Below are 18,961 nucleotides of genomic sequence, written 5' to 3'. Positions count from 1 at the left end.
ACATGAAACCACTTCACGGGCCGGATCTGGCCCCCGGGCCTTGTGTTTGACATGTCTGTTTTAATGGAACCTTTACAAATGGACCTGGTCTTTCATGCCTGATAGGTAGGAAAGGAATGAAGGAGATTTAATCAAGAGATGGAAGGCAAATCCGCTGGCATTTTATCTCATAAACCTATCCCAGGGGTAGGCAACCTTGGCTCTTTTATGACTCGTGGACTTCAGCTCCCAGAATTCCTGAGCCAGCTATACTGGCTGAGGAATTCTGGGAGTTGAAGTCCACGAGTCATAAAAGAGCCAAGGTTGCCTACCCCTGACCTATCCCAAGTGCAGAGAAATCTGGAAAGAAGCATTTCAGATCACTCAAGGAATCTCTCCCTTGCCAATCCACAAATAAATGAGGATTGGATATTCTTACAGTTTCCAAGATTCTACACAGGTAGTCCTTGACTTACAACCATGCATTGAATGGCCATTCAAAGTTACAGTGGATTGCAATCTGCAACCTCAGGCAACTTCCAACAAGCCAAGTCAATGGGGAAAGCTGGGTTTGTTTAAGGACCATGGTGATTTACTTAACAACCGTTAACCACAAAAAAAATGGTAACACTGGGTGTCACTCACCTAGCCACTGTATCGCTTAGCAACAGAAGTTATGGTTCCACTTGTAAGTTTAGAACTACGGTATTTTTCACCACCGCAAAGACTGGCATTAGTAAAATCTCTGGAGTTTTAATTCTTGCTTCCTTGACCTTGCCATCTGAGCTTATGATTAACCTGGTACACATAAAGGAAAAATGAACCTGTGTTTTAAAACAACGGAGCACATTGACCCAAAGTACAAGGAAGTTTTATTTTCCCACCTAGATCACTGTCAACGCTTTTTGAGAAACCCAGAAGCTCAGGCATTTTCTCAAACTTTCCAGAAAAATAACCCGAAATGAGAAAACTACATTTAGCCAGACAAACTAAGTTAATATGCTTCATGACAGAAACCAGAAGTAGAGCGGTGTGGTGAAGACACTCATCTCCCACCCAGTAGGTTGAGAGTTCAAACCTAGGTAGCAGCAAAGGTTTCTCTCCTAGGGTATGAAGGAAAAAATATCTGCTGTGAACTCTGCATGGTGTCAGGAAGGGCATCCAGCCAGTAAATACTCAGCTCCATCCAGGTGCTCTGACAAAAACAGACCCTATGCCCGTGGTGGCGACCCTATGGCACACATGCCACAGGTGGCACACAGAGCCCTCTTTGTGGGCACCCATGCCATCACCCCAGTCCTAGGCCTTCAGCTGGGTTTTATAAAACCTTTTTGCTTGAGACCTCTGCCGCCGTGTGCAAAAAAAAAAGTTCAATCAATCAATTTTAACTTCTCGTGGGGGAAAAAAAACTCGCAAAGTTGGAATTGATTGAGCTTTTTAGTCCCACCCAGTCTGCCATTGCCACTGCAGCCATGCCCACCCAATGGGCCACGCCCACCCGGCACCCAACAATACATAAGTGGGTTTTGGGTTGCAATTTGGGTACTCGGTCTCTAAAAGGTTCACCATCACTGCCCTATGCCAAAACAATAAGAGTACTATTTTATACAGAAGCAAGACCTTGGTGTAAACTAGTTGTCCACCGGTAGTCCTCATCTCATGATCATAAGGGATTAAGTGAATCTATCTTCCCCCATTGACTTTGCTTGTTGGAAGCTGGCTGGGAAGGTTGCAAATGAGGAGTACATGGTCCTGGGATGTCACAACTACTATAAATTCGTGCTGGTTGCGTACCACCCGAATCACAATCACATGACCCCAAGAATGTGGTAATGCTCCGTAAGTGTGGGAACCAGTGGTAAGTCACTTTTTTCAGTGCTTTTTGTAACTTCAAGTGGTTGCTTAAGCGGGTGTCAGATCTAATACTCTTGTGTTTACCTAGCGAATCTAGGCTAATTCCCTGTTTGAGGGCCCCGCCCTTTCCAACTGTGATGTTTGCTCCCCAACTCTACCATTCAGATGGCCACCCAACTCAGACAGGCAAAAAGTGTGCACCAATTTCAAGAAAGCATTTCTCCTTGATTAGTTTCCATCCATTGCTTCTTGTCCTGCCTTCAGATGCTGTTCTTTGTGGCAGTCCCTTAGATATTGGAAGATTTCTAACATGTTACCCCGAGGAGGAGGATGCTACCAATTGCCAATCAGCCTCACTATCTTGGACGGGTCATGATGGTGAACTCTCCCTTCGTGCTGACTGGGGAATTGCTGGGAGTTGAAGTCCACGCAACACCATCAAGTTGCCGAGGTTGAGAAACATTGCTCTAGATTCAGGGGTGTCAGCAAGGAAGGGGTGAAAAAAAAAGTCAAGATGGCATCCACCACTGTGCATTTGAAACCCTGCCCTGCTTGTACACGTGTTGTGCATGCAATGCCTGCCAAAATGGGACAGGCCTTGGATTGGACAGTGGCAGCTGCCTCTGACTTTTTTTTTTGACCACTTCCTTAGATGCCTCTGCTTGGTTGGTTACTACCTTCCATGCAAGCTGAATTGAGAAACTTATCTTTTCAATTGGCATTCGTGATGGGATCCTCTTCAAGAGTTATTCTTGTTTTAAGCATCTGTTAGGCTGAAGAAGTAACTTCGAGTCCCATCACTGATCCCTTTCTCAGTTTCATCCTGCTGCAAAAGATTATGCCAGTAATAAGGGAAGAATGATGGGGAAGCAGAAGGGCTGTGTCATTGATCCGAGTTACCAGAAGAATAAATGGACTCCTTTTTACATCTTTAAGCCTTCAACAGTTCAGATAATAATCACAGCATTTACTTACTAAAGGAAGATCAATTATCAGCCATTATCTGGCAGGCTTTATGGACTTCTTCACCATGAGTTATGTGATATTTACCAATATCACAGACAGCTTTATAGAACCAGGCTTAAAGATTATTTAATGAATAATCTAGGTCAGTGATGGCGAACCTTTTAGAGACCGAGTGCCCAAACTGCAACCCAAAACCCACTTATGTGTCATTGTGTGCCAGGTGGGTGTGGCTCATTGGGTGGGTGTGGCCAATTGGGTGGGCATGGCCCATTGGGTGACCGTGGCTGCAGTGGTAACGGCAGACTGGGTGGGACTAAAAAGTTCAATCAATCAATTCCAACTTTGCGAGATCTTTTTTTTCCCACGAGAAGTTGAAGTGATTGATTGATTGAACCTTTTTTTTTGCACACGGCAGCGGAGGCCTAAAGCGAAAAGGTTTTATAGAACCCAGCTGAAGGCCTAGGACTGGGGTGACCACGCACATGCCGACAGAGAGGGCTCTGCATGCCACCAGTGACACATGTGCCATAGGTTCGCCACCATGGATCTACATCCTTAACTGGATGAACAGAGAAACTCAACCAACCTAGAAGGGAAGTTAAAAAAAAGGCATGTAGGACTGAATGGCTGAAGCAGGGTTTGTCAGCCTTGGCTACTTTAAAATGTATGGCCTTCAATTCCCAGAATTCCCCAGCCAGCCATGCCATAGGAATCTAGATCTATGGAATCTAGATCCTCTGTTTCCTTCCCACTTTAGTTCTAGATAGGATGATGCTTCCTTAGAATGTAAGTGCAGTTTGGTGGTCCTCCTAGATCCAATGCTCCTGTTGAAAGGGCAGGTGGCAGCTGTGACCAAAAAGATCTTTGCTTCCATTTCTGGATGTGGAGGCCCTTCTCACAGTCATAATCATTTCAGAGTTGAATTACCGTAATGCATTTTAGATGGGGCTGCCCTTGCAGACCCTTTGGTCCAGAATATATTAGTTACAAGGACACCTCAGTGCACCCATCAACACTGCTACTTTGCAAGGTAGGGTTAGCAGTGGACGTCTGATGCAAGCCAAGGTTCCAGTGGTCATCTACAAAGCCCTTCATGGTGGAAGACCTGGATATTTACAGGATTTGTTTTTTCTCCAGTTGTTTCCACCCATCTGATAACATCTGGCAAGTTCCCATCATTAACACCACCTTATGGGGCCCAGGAGATGTCTGCTCTCTGTTGCTGTGTTTGGTATAGTAACTAACCCCAAAGAGGTTCATGCTGCTGCAAATTTCCTGCCTTTAGCAGTCATTCAGCAAAGATGGAAGAACTGGTTGACAGTCATGAGAAAACAACCAGAACCTGAAGAGCCTCAATAGTAGTTTTGTTGCTGGACAACTATTTTACAAGAATCTCACAAGAATGACTGTATTCCCTTGGGAATGGTCAGATAAGGTTTCAGGGATTCGGTGGGAAGTCCAGTCCTGGGCTGCTTTTCTGCAATGCAAGGATTCTAAGCTTGTCCCCCTCTTGACACCGCCCTCCAATCTAACGGGAGATTCCACCAAAGGTAAAGGCTTCTCCTGTCCAGTCATATCTGACTCTAGGGGGTGATGTTCATCTCTGTTTCTTAGCCAAGGGAGCCAGCATTGTCCGCAAACATTTCCATGGTCATGTTGTGATTCTGTGCTAGCCTGTGATCCCGACAGCTGAGTCTGGGGAATCTGAGGAGGAGGAGGAGGGACCTGGGGAGCCATCAGAGTCAGAGGAAGACTCTGATGAGCTCCAAGACTTACATTCCAGTGAGGAGCCTGGCCCTTCCGCTGGTGCTCAGGATGAGATGCAGCTGTGTGGGGAGGCTGGGTCGGATTCGGAGGACGCACAGCTGGAGGACATGAGAGACGCCCGCAAACGAATTGATAAATGAATGAACATTTATTGTCAAAGTACAACCATGTATACATTGAGATTGGCTGAGCCTCCCTTCATGCCCCCCCCACCCCAACTCACAGTGACAACAAACCCACCATCTTGTTACACCATGTGAGCTAATTGCACAACACACCGGCCTCGCAAATCAATCATACATAAAATTATAAAATTATTTCCCATTCAAGAGCCTCAGACAGGCCAGGAGAGTAGGCCAGAGAGAGGCAAGGGGGCGACTCCGGAGAAGGCATTGAGAAGCCACGCCTTGAGGACTGAATTAGAAAAGGGGGATCTGTGGGTGGTGCTGGTTGCTGAAGGCAACCGTTGCAAAGTACTTCATGGGATCATGTTCTGCTGGTATTGCCGGTGAATAATTCTCTGTTTTGTTTTTCTCCGTTTGGATTGTGTTTTGTTGCCTTTGTTTTTGGACCATTTGGCAGGTTTGTTACCAATATTAAAAAGGGTTTTGTTTTCTTCTGAGTCTCCAGCCTACTTGTCAAAAGGGGTTTTGTCCTTGTGCATTTAACAAGGATGTACATAGGCTGGGACAGAACAGGTCATGTGATCAGCATGACGATACACCAAGGAACATGGAATGCTGTTACATTCACACTGAAGTGGTACCTATTTATCTACTCGCATTTGCATGCTTTTGAACTGCTAGGTTTGCAAGAATTGGGGCAAGTAACGGGAGCTCACCCTTTTGCACACCTGACAAGCTTAGTGTCTTTAACCGCTGCACCATTGCGCCCCTTTGAGCTTCCACCACACCCTAATGCTTACATGAAACGGGGGAAAGCACAAATTCATTGGTCTTTGCGGAGTCTGTTGAGTCCCATATCCCATTTGTCAAAAGATTGTTATCATCAACTCCCCCAAGAGCTGTATTCACTATCTCTTGATACCAATTTGGACAATTTATTCCTCATCTCACAAACCTCCAGACTAGAAGGAATGGGCTAGAACAGGGGTAGGCAACCTTGGCTCTTTTATGACTCGTGAACATCCAGACCAACATGAGTGAATGGTGGGTCAGTGCTTAGTTGGTCTGCTGGCAAATCTGACATTTGTTGTTGCTGATGCCTTCCTCTTAATTTTCGGCATTGAACACAGCTGTGCAGTATGGCTGTAATCTGTCTTTTTGCTCCTACAATCCAAAGGCCTGCCGCTCTTATGGCACCTTCGGTGAAGTGTCTGCCTTGGTGCTTAACCCCTTCGTGGTGGTACCATATGAGCAAGATGGAGAGATGATGGCGACCAGGAATAATAAGATGATGCTGTTCTCGCTCTCCCATTTTGGCCTCATTTAGCTGACTCAGGAATTCTGGGAGTTGAAGTTCACGAGTCATAAAAGAGCCAAGGTTGCCTACCCCTGGGCTAGAATATCCATGGATATTTTTGGCCACCATTACTGCTCTGATGGGCCTGCTGTGTTCAAGGGATTCTCCAGACAGTAGCTTAATATTTGTTTTTAAAAAAAAAAAACCTACAGGAGGATCAGGACATTTTGCAAGGGGAAATGGGTTCTCTTGAGCAAATAAACGATACATCAGCTAAACCAAGCTCTTTTTGTGTGTACAATGGGCCTCTTCTCCTGCCGCTCTGTAGCTGAAAGCACACAGCAGGGTCTAAGGAATCTTGAGCTGCGCTCGTGTCCAACTTTACAGTTGGACCAGCCTTTCTGCTCCTCCTTCTTTCTTCCCCACCTTTCTGGAGAACCTGGGTGGTTTTTTTCCCCTTTCACTGAATGTTGCTCCTGGTTGATCTGCCTGTCTCCCCTTGTCTTTCTGGAAACCTGAAAGGAAGGTGGGTTTCTTCTGAAGTGCAGGTGGATTGGATCAGCAGGGAAGGAGTTAATTAAAATTGGAAGGAAGAAGAAGACATCTCTTGTGCCTTAGGACTGGAAGGAATTAAACAGAGAGCAACCATGACTGGTTTACTACTGCTTGGACTAATTTCCCTTTCTCAACTTTTAGCTATCACTTCTGCTCAGGTAAGAGTCTCTTTGCCTTTTGGAAAACCAGAACTTCAGTCCTATAGCATTGTGGGCTAAATAGTTTGTCTTACTTATGGATCCAACATTCACTTTTAAAAGAATTGATGATGACGATGATGATGATGGCTATCTTGCTCTGTATAACAGAATAACAGAGTTGGAAGGGACCTTGGAGGTCTTCTAGTCCAACCCCCTGCACAAGGGGGAAACCCTATAACATTTCAGACAAATGGTTGTCCAGTCTCTTCTTAAAAGCCTCCAATGAGGGAGCACCCACAACATCTGAAGACAAGCAGTTCTACTGGTTTATAGTTCTCACTGTTGGGAATTTCTCCTTAGTTCCAGGTTGCTTCTCTCCTTGATTTGTTTCCATCCATTGCGTCTTGTCCTGCCTTCAGATGCTCTGGAAAAAAAGCTTGAGACTCTCTTCTTTGTGGCAGCCCCTGAGATATTGGAACACAGCTATCATGTCACCTCTAATCCTTTTTTGGTGTGTTTGTGTGTGTGTTTCTAACATTGCATAAAGCTACAACATCTATTTTATTTTTATTTATTAATAAAAATTATATGGCCACCCAACTCACTCACCAAATTCCATGCAGAAATGGCTGAGAGAAAAAAAAATTAATAGTGTTGGGACTTTTTTTAGAACACCAAAGGCAGATTTCAATTATGTACAGTTAACCTTTGTCATCCCTATGTATGTCCCGACCTTTTCATAGAGGTACATATAAATGGGGCTGTTTTTCTAAGCCAATTTCAGAATTGGGAATTTGGAGTAAAAACTGGATTAGTTTTACTGAGCTGGGCTTCCAAATAGCATCAGAATCAGACAATAGAAAGTTTGAAATCACAGAGACGTGTCATCACACAGCCACACTGTAGTTAAAATATTTTCAGTCCTCTTTTTCATTCTTTAGTGAAAAACAGGGAGGATTTTGGTTTTTTTTTAAAAAAAGGCATAAAGTCAGCTTGGGGAAAATGCTTCAGGTGGAAGGATTAAGTTTCACAAGGAACAACATCTCCTCTGTTCTGTATTTTCAGCTGATTCCCAATTTAGTTTAGTTCTCTATTTGCAGTGCATTTGAGGCAAATATAAATCATGGGATTTATCCCATTACAAAAATCTGTTTTAAAAGAGAACCTAAAACAGGTTAATGTGGCTGAATAATGGAGAAAATATCCCTTTCTTAATTAGCAAATCAAAAGGCACATGGTGTTTTCTGCAGCCAAATTCAGGAATCTGGTATTGCCTCTCCTCAGATGTGAGCAAAACTTGCTATACAATGAAACCTTTGTAGGTCCAAATTGGTTGAAAGTTCTGGGACCAAAGTTTTTTTTTTCCCCACATAAAGAAACCTTTATAGCATCGTTTTTCCCCCCTGCATACCTAGAGCTGAAAATAAAACACTGCTGGCATTTAGAAAGTGGTGCCATCAAAATAAGCTGTGAAATTCATTGGGAATTAAAGATACGCCTATACCCACAACGCTGTTATAAAGTTGTGACTGCTCCAGCACGGGAGGTTTTTAAGAAGAGATTGGACAACCATTTGTCTGAAATGGCCTAGGGCAGGGGTAGGCAACCTTGGCTCTTTTATGACTTGTGGACTTCAATACCCAGAATTCCTGAACCAGCCATGCTGACTCAGGAATTCTGGGAGTTGAAGTTCACAAGTCATAAAAGAGCCAAGGTTCCCCACCCCTGGTATAGGGTCTCCTACTTGAGCAGGGGGTTGGACTAGAAGACCTCCAAGCTCCCTTCCGACTCTGTTATTCTGTTATTATTCTGTTATTCATATGACGGCCATTTGCAATCTTCTCAAACAAGGTCAACGTGGGGAGGGGGGGAATTCAGATTCACTTGGTGACCATGTGATTCACTTAATAACTGCAGAGATTCGCTTAGCAACCATGGCAAAAAAAAGGTCATAAAATCAAGTACGACTCAGTTAACAACTGCCTTGGTTTCAATTGTGGTCGTAAGTTGAGGACGACCTCTAAGTAGGGGACAGAGCATTTGAAACAGGAGGTCTATTTCCAAAATGAGACAGCCCCAAAGAAGAAAACCCACCTGGGTTGCAATGAAATTCAGTTCCTACTAGGACAGGGGTAGGCAACCTTGGCTCTTTTATGACTCGTGGACTTCAACTCCCAGAATTCCTGAGCCTTTCCCCTCAGCATGGCTGGCTCAGGAAATCTGGGAGTTGAAGTCCACGAGTCATAAAAGAGCCAAGGTTGCCTACCCCTGTGTAACTACAATCTTAAAGTCTGGACGTTTTGTGGCGTTGGCTACCAGTTTCAACAATCCCTGTCTTGTCTCGGAAGTGCCTAATTGAATTCTGTAATTTTCTTCCGATGTGAGACTTCAATTTTCCTCCCTCCAGAGGCCAGGATCACGAGGCTTGCCTGGACCGCGAGGACCTCCGGGGTCACCTGGTAAAGATGGCATTGATGTAAGTATCAAGAAGGCTGGGCTGGTTCAGGGGAAAGAAGTAAAGGGTTACTGCGATGACCTGCTGACTTAACTGGATGATTTGTAGTGGATTTTACGAAGCTCTACGTAGATTAGAATCCTCCCTTTCTTTTTTATGAGATTATCTCAGTCTGTCTTTCTTGAAGAGGCACCAGGAAAGGTCACTCAAGGCTTCTTTGTCAGGAGGGGGGGGGGAAGGCCACAATTGTTTAGCTGGGGCAAATTCAAGCCCTCGTTCCTTTTGAGACTTATGAAGAAATTAACACAAAACAAAACTTATTCATGAGCTACTAAGATGAATGTTTAACGCTACGCTTAGTTTGGAAAAGGCTTGTTTCACTCTGTGATCAACATTAGCGTGAATTAATGAAATGTTGGGGAAATCTGGCATCAGTCAAGCTTTTGTAACCCTGGGGGTGGGGGGTGGAAAACACAATCATACATTTTCAGGAATAATTTACTATAGCAAAACAACATGCTACACTTTGGAGAAAATTTCTGTTAGGTTTAACGTGGATCCACCTCATGTTAATACTGCTCTCTTTTCCCCTTACCTATTTAGGGAGAACCTGGCCCCCCAGGATTGCCAGGATCGCAAGTAAGTATTTTAACACTATCATTGTGTTGGGAGGGATCTTCTTCAAGAAATGGGTACAAATAGAAGGGGAGCCAGGAATGGAAACAGAAGGGACTGCCATGTCTATGGGGATTCTGTCATTCAGCTCAAATCAAATCTATTACAGCCATACGGCCAGAAACAGTAAAATATCCAGTGGTGGGCTACTTACATACATGCATATATAAAAATGCACTGAGCATGATCCAATGATGAACAAGAACACTATAATAAAGTTAATTTTAAAAAGTATTATTAAAAAAATTGAATGTATCCAAACAAAGGATGGTACGATTCCCTTGACTTATTGCCATTTGTTTAGCAATCACTATTACAGCCAAAAAGCCGGTCCTATTAACTGTTAACCAGCAAAATAAAATGCCTCATCGCTAGTTGATACAGTCCTATTAAAGTTTGGATATATTGCACTGACGTAACAGGCGATGGCATCTGGACTTTTTGCAATCTCCTATAACGGGGGTCCCCAAACCCCGGTCCTTGGACCAGAATGGGGCTGCAGAGCGCCAGGAAAAGGTCCACACAAACAAATGAAGCCCTGTCCGCAAGATGCAGGCAGCCCACAAAACCACCCATTGTCCAGTCCGCGGAAAAACCTTTCTCCACAGAACCAGTCCCTGGTGCCCAAAAGGTTGGGGACCTCTGTCCTATAAGTTAGGATATAAGTTATTAAGTTATTAAACAGACTTTACTGCACAGAGGGTACAGAAACATGTTCCATCTTATCGATAAAAGCAGAAAAAGAATAAAACAGATCCAAACAGATTCACCGCCCTGAGTCCTGCGGGAGAAGGGCGGTATAGAAATATTATTAAAATAAATAAATAAAAAAATAAATGGCTTGTAAATTTTGATAGAATTTTAACTAACGTCTTTACCATAAGAAAGGCTGAGCGCCAAAGAATTGAGGCCTTTGAACTATGGCGCTGGAGAAGACTCCTGCGAGTCCCTTGGACTGCAAGGCGATCAAACTGGTCAGTCCTAGAGGAGATCAACCCTGACTGCTCTTTAGAAGGCCAGATCCTGAAGCTGAAACTCAAATACTTTGGCCACCTAATGAGAAGGAAGGACTCACTGGAGAAGAGCCTAATGCTGGGAAAGATTGAGGGCAAGAGAAGAAGGGGACGACAGAGAATGAGGTGGCTGGATGGAGTCACTGAAGCAGTAGGCATGAGCTTAAATGGAGTCCAGAAGATGGTAGAGGACAGCAAGGCCTGGAGGAAAGTTGTCCATGGGGTTGCGATGGGTCGGACACGACTTCGCAGCTAACAACAACAAAAAACTAACATCTTTAGACCCAATTGCTTCTTTCTTGTCTTTCCTGAAAAACAAAGTCCAATTGCCTTTTGAAAAAGTATCTTTGGGGAAAGGGACTGCAGGAAAACTGCTAAATATGTGGCCAACCTTTGAGGTGAGGGACCATCTCCAGACCACTTCCCACTACCTCATTAGACATTTTAAAGGAAGGAGGAGACCTAAGATGGGAGGAACCTTCAATCTTGAGAAGTATGGGGATGTATGAGAAGCAATCCAAATATTTGAGCATGCAGCCCGCTCAACAGATGAGAAGAAGAAGAAGAAGAAGAAGAAGAAGAAGAAGAAGAAGAAGAAGAAGAAGAAGAAGAAGAAGAAGAAGAAGAAGAAGAAGAAGAAGTAGTTAGAAGGGACCTTGGAGGTCATTTAGTCCAACCCCCTGCTCAGGCAGGAAACCCTACCATTTCAGACAAATGGCTGTCCAGTCTCTTCTTAAAAACTTCCAGTGTTGGAACGTTCACCACTTCTGGAGGCAGGTTGTTCATCACTGATAATTCAGTTGGTTGTTAGAGCTCTGGGATTGTTGTATTAATACTGCTTGTCTATTTACCTGGTGCAGGGACCCAAAGGCACACGAGGGAAACCTGGGAAAAAAGGAGATGCTGGTATACCAGGCCTTCCTGGGGTAGATGTAAGTATACAGGCTTCCTGTGTTTCATTGTTTTCTTTATCCGCTGGTGCGTTTATTAACAGAGTAACAAAGTTGGAAGGGACCTTGGGGTCTTCTAGTCCAACCCCCCTTTTATGACTCATGGACTCCCAGAATTCCTGAGCCAGCATGGCTCAGCATGGAAGCCTCTCCCTTTCTCCTCAGTGTGGCTGGCTCAGGAATTCTGGGAGTTGAAGTCCACAAGTCATAAAAGAGCCACGGTTGCCTACCCTTGGTTTAGGAGAATGATTATTCTTCTATTTTCAATCTTCACCCAATTCCTATTCTCACTAATACCTTCTAATATTCTGCCTAATATCTTCTTCTCATTCATTCTCAGGGTTTAACAGGTTCGGATGGCCCACCTGGACCAATAGGATCCCCCGGAGACAGAGTAAGTAATCATTTCATTGATCCTGAAGCTCATTATTATGCAGATCTGAATAGAATAGAATAGAATAGAATAGAATAGAATAGAATAGAATAGAATAGAATAGAATAGAATAGAATAGAATAGAATAGAATAGAATAGAATAGAATAGAATAGAATAGGATAGGATAGAATAGAATAGAATAGAATAGAATAGAATAGAATAGAATAGAATAGAATAGAATAGAGAATGGACTGGACTGGACTGGACTAGAACAGGACAGAACAGAACAGAATAGAACAGAACAGAACAGAACAGATTATAGACTAGACTAGACTAGACTAGACTAGACTAGACTAGAATAGAATAGAATAGAATAGAATAGAATAGAATAGAATAGAATAGAATAGAATAGAATAGAATAGAATAGAATAGAATAACAGAGTTGGAAGGGACCTTGGAGGTCATATAGTCCAACCCCCTGCTCAGGCAGGAAGCCCTATACCATTTCAGACAAATGGCTGACCAGTCTCTTCTTAAAAACTTCCACTGTTGGAGCATTCACTCAGAAGAACTCATAAGGATGAGTTCTCCCAATCTGTGTCCAACATGAATTTTTAAAAATGCATTGTTGCTATTATTGTTAAGATACAAAACAAGATTTTTCAAACTTGACCTGTGAGCACTTCCACTCCCAACATTCCCTATGTCAGCATGCTGGCTGGGGAATTCTTGGAGCTGACGTTCACACATGCTGGCTGTGGAATTCTGGGGGAATTTGGGGAATTTGAAGTCCACACATCTTGAAAGGTGCCAAGTTTGAAAAATACTTGTGTAGGGGAACTTGTTTAGTTTTGGTTTAATTGACAGTTCCCCCCCAACATTTCCTAATAGGATTCTCGTGGGGAAAGATTAAACATTTAATTAAATTTCTGCAAATTAGGGGACTGAGCTCAGAAAGGTTAGCATTGGGTGGATGACTTCTTATGAGAACTGACAGCCATGTTTCACGGCTTTCCACTTTGAAAATGAAATGTTCCCCTCCAGAAGGAAAGCTACACAAACAATTATTTTCTAACCAGCCAAGGTCATGGGTAAATAGACTGGAGAAAGCGTAAAATAATCTTTTTTTAAAAAAAAATTAATCTGGCCTTTGTGAATGGATGTGAACTTTAAAAAATTGCAGCCTGATTTTTGAAGGCGGGTGGGAGCTAATTGCAATTTTTTGCTTTCTGTATATGCCCTTCTACGTAAAAGGTTATCTTTAATAAATAAAAATATTGCTGGTCTTGAGCACAGTGCTAAATAAATGCCAATCTATTGCTATCCAAATAAAATGGCCGTTTTATTCCTGTTACAAGACAACACCCACCCATTCTTCCATGACAATCCACAGCCACACCCACTAAGTAGGCCACGCTCACCTGGCACCCAGCAATAAATAAGTGGGTTTTGGGTTGCAGTTTGGGAACTTGGTCTCTAAAAGGTTCGCCATCGGTGGGCTAGAATGATGATGAAGAAGAAGCCAAAAGACATAAATAAGTTGATACAAAAAGCCTGCAGCCCAATTAAAAGATGGGTAGGGCAGGAGCAGATCTGCTGTTAATCTATGAACCGCCTCCACTGCGATGCTGTCCCACTGGAACCCCAAGCCAGATTGGCAGAGCCAGGTCTTTAGGTCCTTACGAAAGATAAGAGGGTTGGGAGCCAACCTCACATCGGGGGACAAGACATTCCAAAGGGAAGCAGCAACAGCAGGAAAGGCTCTCCTGCTGGATCCCGCCAGCCAGAATAATCGGGCTGACGGGACCCACAGCGTGCCTCTTCTGCCGGCATGAGTGGGATGGGCCAATCCCAGTGGGATGAGATGGTCCATCATGTATCCTGGACCCATGCCACCAAGGCCTGGTAAAGATGATCGCCAACACCTTGAGTTGTACCGGGAAGCAGACCAGAAAACAATGTAGTTCGTGGAGCAGCGGTGTTACCGGGGCCATTTTTGGGCCCCCCAAAACTGCCCACACCTCTGCCCTCTGCACCAGCTGTAGCTTCTCAAAGGTCTTCTAGGGCAGACATGTCAAACACAAGGCCCGGGGGCCAGATCCGGCCTGCAAAATGGTTTCATGTGGCCCGCAAAGCAATCCTGGAAACAGTGAGGGAACGGCCCCCTCTGCCTTGGCCCTGGCCCAGAGACCCTCCTCCTGCCAGAGACCCTCAGATCTGTCCCACTCCTGCCCGGGCCCCCATAGGCACCCTTGATGCGAACGATGTAGAGCTGGCCACGCCCACCCAGTAGGCCATACACACTCTAGCCACGCCCACCCAGTAGGCCATGCCCACCCTGGCCATACCCACCCAGCCCCCTGAGGGCAACTGCAATGCTGATGCGGCCCTCAATGAAATTGAGTTTGACACCCCTGTTCTAGGGTAAACCCATGAAGAGCACATTGCAGTAGTCCAGCCATGAGATGACTAGGGCCTGAATGACTTCGTGCAGGGTCTTCCGATCCAGGAAAGGCCGTAACGGGTGTGCAGTATGAAACTGCGCAAAGGCTCTCCTAGCCTCAGTGGCCACCCAATCCTCAAGCAGGAGTCGTGAGTCCAGGAGAATCCCCCAAATTGCTGTAGAATCCATACTTTTCCTACCGTAGTGTAAATGTTTTTACAAGTGATTTTCCGATTAAAATGCATTTCTGTAACCGAGGCTTTTTGCGTGCTTTCCAGTTTCTCTTTAAGATAAATATGGTGTGGAGTTGTAATGTGGACACAAGACATATACTGAGCAGCAGCGTCGTGTAGTTTGGCAATAATGTTCACTGGTGTAAATAAGACCTCCTTCCATGCACCTCAACCATTTCTCCGTGTGTGTTTTATTTTTGTTTTTGTCTTATCTGTCCTGCTTTTCTTCCGGGAGCTGAAGAATTATTCTTGTATCAGCAGTCTTTTTAAGATGGAGAATATTAACTTTTGTGTTTTGCCCTCCTAGGGAAATGTAGGACCAGCAGGATCGGCTGGACCAGCGGTAAGTGAGGAGATCCGTGTCTGTTTCTCTCCTTAGTAAGGGATGTTGTCCTGCAAGCTTTGATAAAGATTTATCACAAACTTTGGGCTTTGCAGAGGAAGAAAGTTACATCCTCCAAATCAAACAGATGTTTTGGTGGCTTTATCGACCCGGTGTACGAAACAAACCTTTCACACACAAAAACAGGATATAAAATTTGAAAAAGGCAAGGATGATTAAAATGGAATGTTAAAAAAGTTAATAAAAAGGCGGGAGGGAGAGCTTTCAGGTCCCTAACTAGCCCCATAACCATCTCAGTTTTCCATGTCTGCATTTTTCTACCCCTTTGCCAAAAGACCTCTATATTTATATTCTGGGAATCTGGAATGTTTGCATCCAGTTGTCTATTTCAACATAAAGGTAGTGCTCGACTTACGACCACAATTGAGCCCAAGGTTTCTGTTGTTAAGTGAGACCGTTGTTAAGTGAGTTTTGCCCCCTTTTAAGACCTTCCTTGCCACAGCTGTGACGTGAATCTGTGCAGCTGCTAAGTTAGTAACGCAGTTGTTAAGAGAATTGGGCTTCCCCATTGACTTTGCCTGTCAGAAGGTCACAAAAGGGGATCACCTGACCCCAGGGACACTGCGACGGTCATAAGTATGAGGCAGTTGCCAAGTGTCCAAATTTTGATCACATGACCATGGGGAAGCTGCAGCAGTCGTAAGTGTGAAAAATGGTGGTACGTCACTTTGTTCAGCGCCTTTGTAACTCTGAATGGTCACTAAGTGAATAGTTGAGGACTGCCCATAAAGGAAGAAGAATGGGTGGGAGGAGCGGATTTCCAAATGACCAGCTCTTCTGGAATTGTGCCCTTTTAACCCTGCATTTTCCTTCTCGTTTTCAGGGCAAAGGACCAGCAGGGCCACCGGTAAATAATTTATTTATTTTTTAGGAAAAAAAGAATAAATGTGGATTGGATTGAATTAAAGGTAAAGGTATAAAGGTTCCCCCGCACGTGCGTGCTAGTCGTTTCCGACTCTAGGGGCCGGTGCTCATCTCCGTTTCAAAGCCGAAGAGCCAGCGTTTGTCCGAGGACGTCTCCGTGGTCATGTGGCCGGCATGACTAGACGCCAAAGGCGCACGGAGCGCTGTTACCTTCCCACCGGAGTGGTCCCTATTTTTCTACTTGCATTTTTACGTGCTTTCAAACTGCTAGGTTGGCAGAAGCTGGGACGAGTAACAGGCGCTCACTCTGTTACGCGGCCCTCGGGATTCGACCCGCCAAACTGCCGACCTTCTGATCGACAAGCTCAGCGTCCTAACCCACTGAGCCACACCGCGTCCCTTTTGGATTGAATTAGGGCCTTTCAAACTGAATCCTGAAGCCATTCTCTGCTGTCCTTAAAGGGCTGCAGTGACCGGACAAAGAATTTGGGGCAGAACAGAGAAATTTGGGGTTCCCTCCACTTCCCTCCAGAATAAAACAGTAGCATTTATTTGTCATCTCTCTTTTAACAGGGACGTTCAGGCACCAGTGGTCTTCCAGGAGGAAGAGGTCAGAAGGGCTCACCGGTAAGTTTCCTTCTTTTTCTTGTTCTTGATGTAGCCAGGGCAGAATTTCATAACGGGATAAACTTCCATCTAGGATATTCTTATCAGGCAACATATGGAGGCAATTTCTTCTCACCCCTTTGCCAGTTGGGGAGCAGCTGAACAACACAGAACGGAGATTTAAGGTCCTTCGGGCCCTGCTTATGATAGAAGAGAATATTTGTAGCTCAAGGTTGCAGAGCCCTTAGTGGTCTCTGAGTTGGTTGTTTTCTTGCAGACATTTCATTACCCAGTTAGGTAACATCATCAGTGCTAGAAGACAGTGGGGTTTTGCTCTCTGTTTACCTGCAGTTGTTGGTGATAGTGGTTCTTGGTGGTTCCTTTATTAGGCTGTTACAGAAAGGGCAAGCCACTTGTATATAAACAGACAGCAATCCCCATTTCCTTCTATAAATAAAGTTGGAAGGAACTTTGGAGGTCATCTAGTCCAACGCCCTGCTCAGGCAGGAAACCCTACACCATTTCAGACAAATGTCTGTCCAGTCTCTTCTTAAAAACTTCCAGTGTTGGAGCATTCACCGCTTCTGGAGGCTGGTTGTTCCACTGGTTAATTGTTCCCACTGTCAGGAAGTTTCTCCTTAGTTCTAGGTTGCTTCTCTCCTTGATTAGTTTCCATCTGTTGCTTCTTCTCCTGCCTTCAGACACTTTGGAGAAGAGCTTGACTCCCTCTTCTTTGGGGCAGCCCCTGAGATATTGGAACACTGCATTGATGATGTTACGTAGTTTGGTAATGAGATGTCTGCAAGAAAACAACCAAGCTTAGAGAGCACCAAGGATCCTACTGCTTGTGATCTTCCCAAAAGTTGTCCTCCATTAGAGGCTGGCAGCTGGTTCTTTGGCCTAAAACTGAGACATTTCAGAGTGGCCTTGAACCGCAAGATGAGTGGCCTATAAATTTAATAAGTAATAATAATAGCTTAATAACTGGCTTGGAGATTGTGTTGTGTCAGAGTATGCACAGTCTTATCGCGCTGAGATAACCCAGGAATAAACACAGTAAACAGTGGTCTATATTAAATGGTGGTTTACATTACACTATCTACAATACCGTACACCAGGAACAATATACATGCACGTGCTAATACAGCAGGCTCCAACACACAACAGTTACACCAGGAAAGAGAAGAGAGGACATAGCAGCAGAGCCTTCTCTTTTTATACAAAGGCTCTTAAAGGGACACATACCCAGCTGGCTCTTAAAGGGACATAGACCCTGCTGAGTCATTTCCATCTTTACATCATATACCTCACATTACACAAGCTAGTTAGCTGTTAAATTATTACTTTGACATGTTGTCCTTTAAAACAGTTAGACTAAGATGACAGCTTTTATTTGCTCTTCTGGAAATTGCTACAGGTAGTTCTCCACTTACGTCCATTCATTTAGTGAGTGTTTATCATTACAAAGGCTTTGGAAAAAGTGACTTACAACTAGTTCTCACACTTACGACTGTAATGTATTGGGCTTGTTTTGTTAAGGGAACACCACGTGGGTAATTGCTGGAAGGTTGCTTGAGCTGGGAAGGTGGCTAATGGCTCCCAGCTCCTCAGACAACCCGTCTCCAGCGCCGCTATTGGTTGCCTCTAGGGCAGCAATAGGTTGCTTTAAACCTATTGGCCGCCACCTAGAGGCCAGGGTATAAATTGCTGCATTCGCAGCCCTGTTCCTCAGTTCAGATCCTGCAAGCAATAAACAATGATCTGAACTCACTCGCCACGTCTTCGTCATTAAGCAACAAACCCAGTACTTAATGACCATTGCCGCGTCCCCATGGTCATGTGATTGTGATTCAGGCATTTGGCAATTGGCATATTGAGCGAGGGTGTCTTTCCCGCCGCCTTGAAGGAAGCGGTGGTGAGACCCCTTCTCAAGAAGCCTGCCCTGGATCCAGCTATTTTGAATAACTATCGTCCAGTCTCCAATCTTCGCTTTTTAGCGAAGGTTGTTGAGAGTGTGGTGGCGCATCAGCTTCCTCTGTTCCTGGAGGAAACTGATTATCTTGACCCGTACCAATCGGGTTTCAGGCCTGGGTACAGCACAGAGACGGCATTGGTCGCACTGATGAATGATCTCTGGCGGGCTCGGGACAGGGGTTGTTCCTCTGTCCTAGTCCTATTAGATCTCTCAGCGGCTTTTGATACCATCGACCATGGTATCCTGCTGCGACGTCTCAGGGGGTTGGGAGTGGGGGGGCACTGTTT

The 18,961-nt window shown here is 44.6% G+C and overlaps 1 protein-coding gene across 1 annotated transcript in view; it reads left to right on the top strand.

The window, feature by feature from the left end:
• Positions 1-6,541: 6,541 nt before the first annotated feature.
• The window catches only part of COL9A3 (collagen type IX alpha 3 chain), a 58,021-nt gene continuing 45,601 nt past the window's right edge, over positions 6,542-18,961 (top strand). Inside the window, exons 1-8 of the mRNA XM_081323560.1 lie at positions 6,542-6,701; positions 9,091-9,159; positions 9,742-9,777; positions 11,687-11,758; positions 12,117-12,221; positions 15,134-15,169; positions 16,053-16,076; positions 16,667-16,720. Coding sequence (XP_081179686.1) covers positions 6,636-6,701; positions 9,091-9,159; positions 9,742-9,777; positions 11,687-11,758; positions 12,117-12,221; positions 15,134-15,169; positions 16,053-16,076; positions 16,667-16,720 — 462 coding nt within the window. The 5' untranslated portion in view covers positions 6,542-6,635. The remainder of the gene's footprint in view (positions 6,702-9,090; positions 9,160-9,741; positions 9,778-11,686; positions 11,759-12,116; positions 12,222-15,133; positions 15,170-16,052; positions 16,077-16,666; positions 16,721-18,961) is intronic.

The sequence above is a fragment of the Vipera berus genome (genome assembly GCF_964194415.1).
Source record: "Vipera berus genome assembly, chromosome: 3".
In the NCBI taxonomy this organism is placed as follows: domain Eukaryota; kingdom Metazoa; phylum Chordata; class Lepidosauria; order Squamata; family Viperidae; genus Vipera; species Vipera berus.
This window is presented reverse-complemented; position numbering and strand designations above follow the sequence as displayed.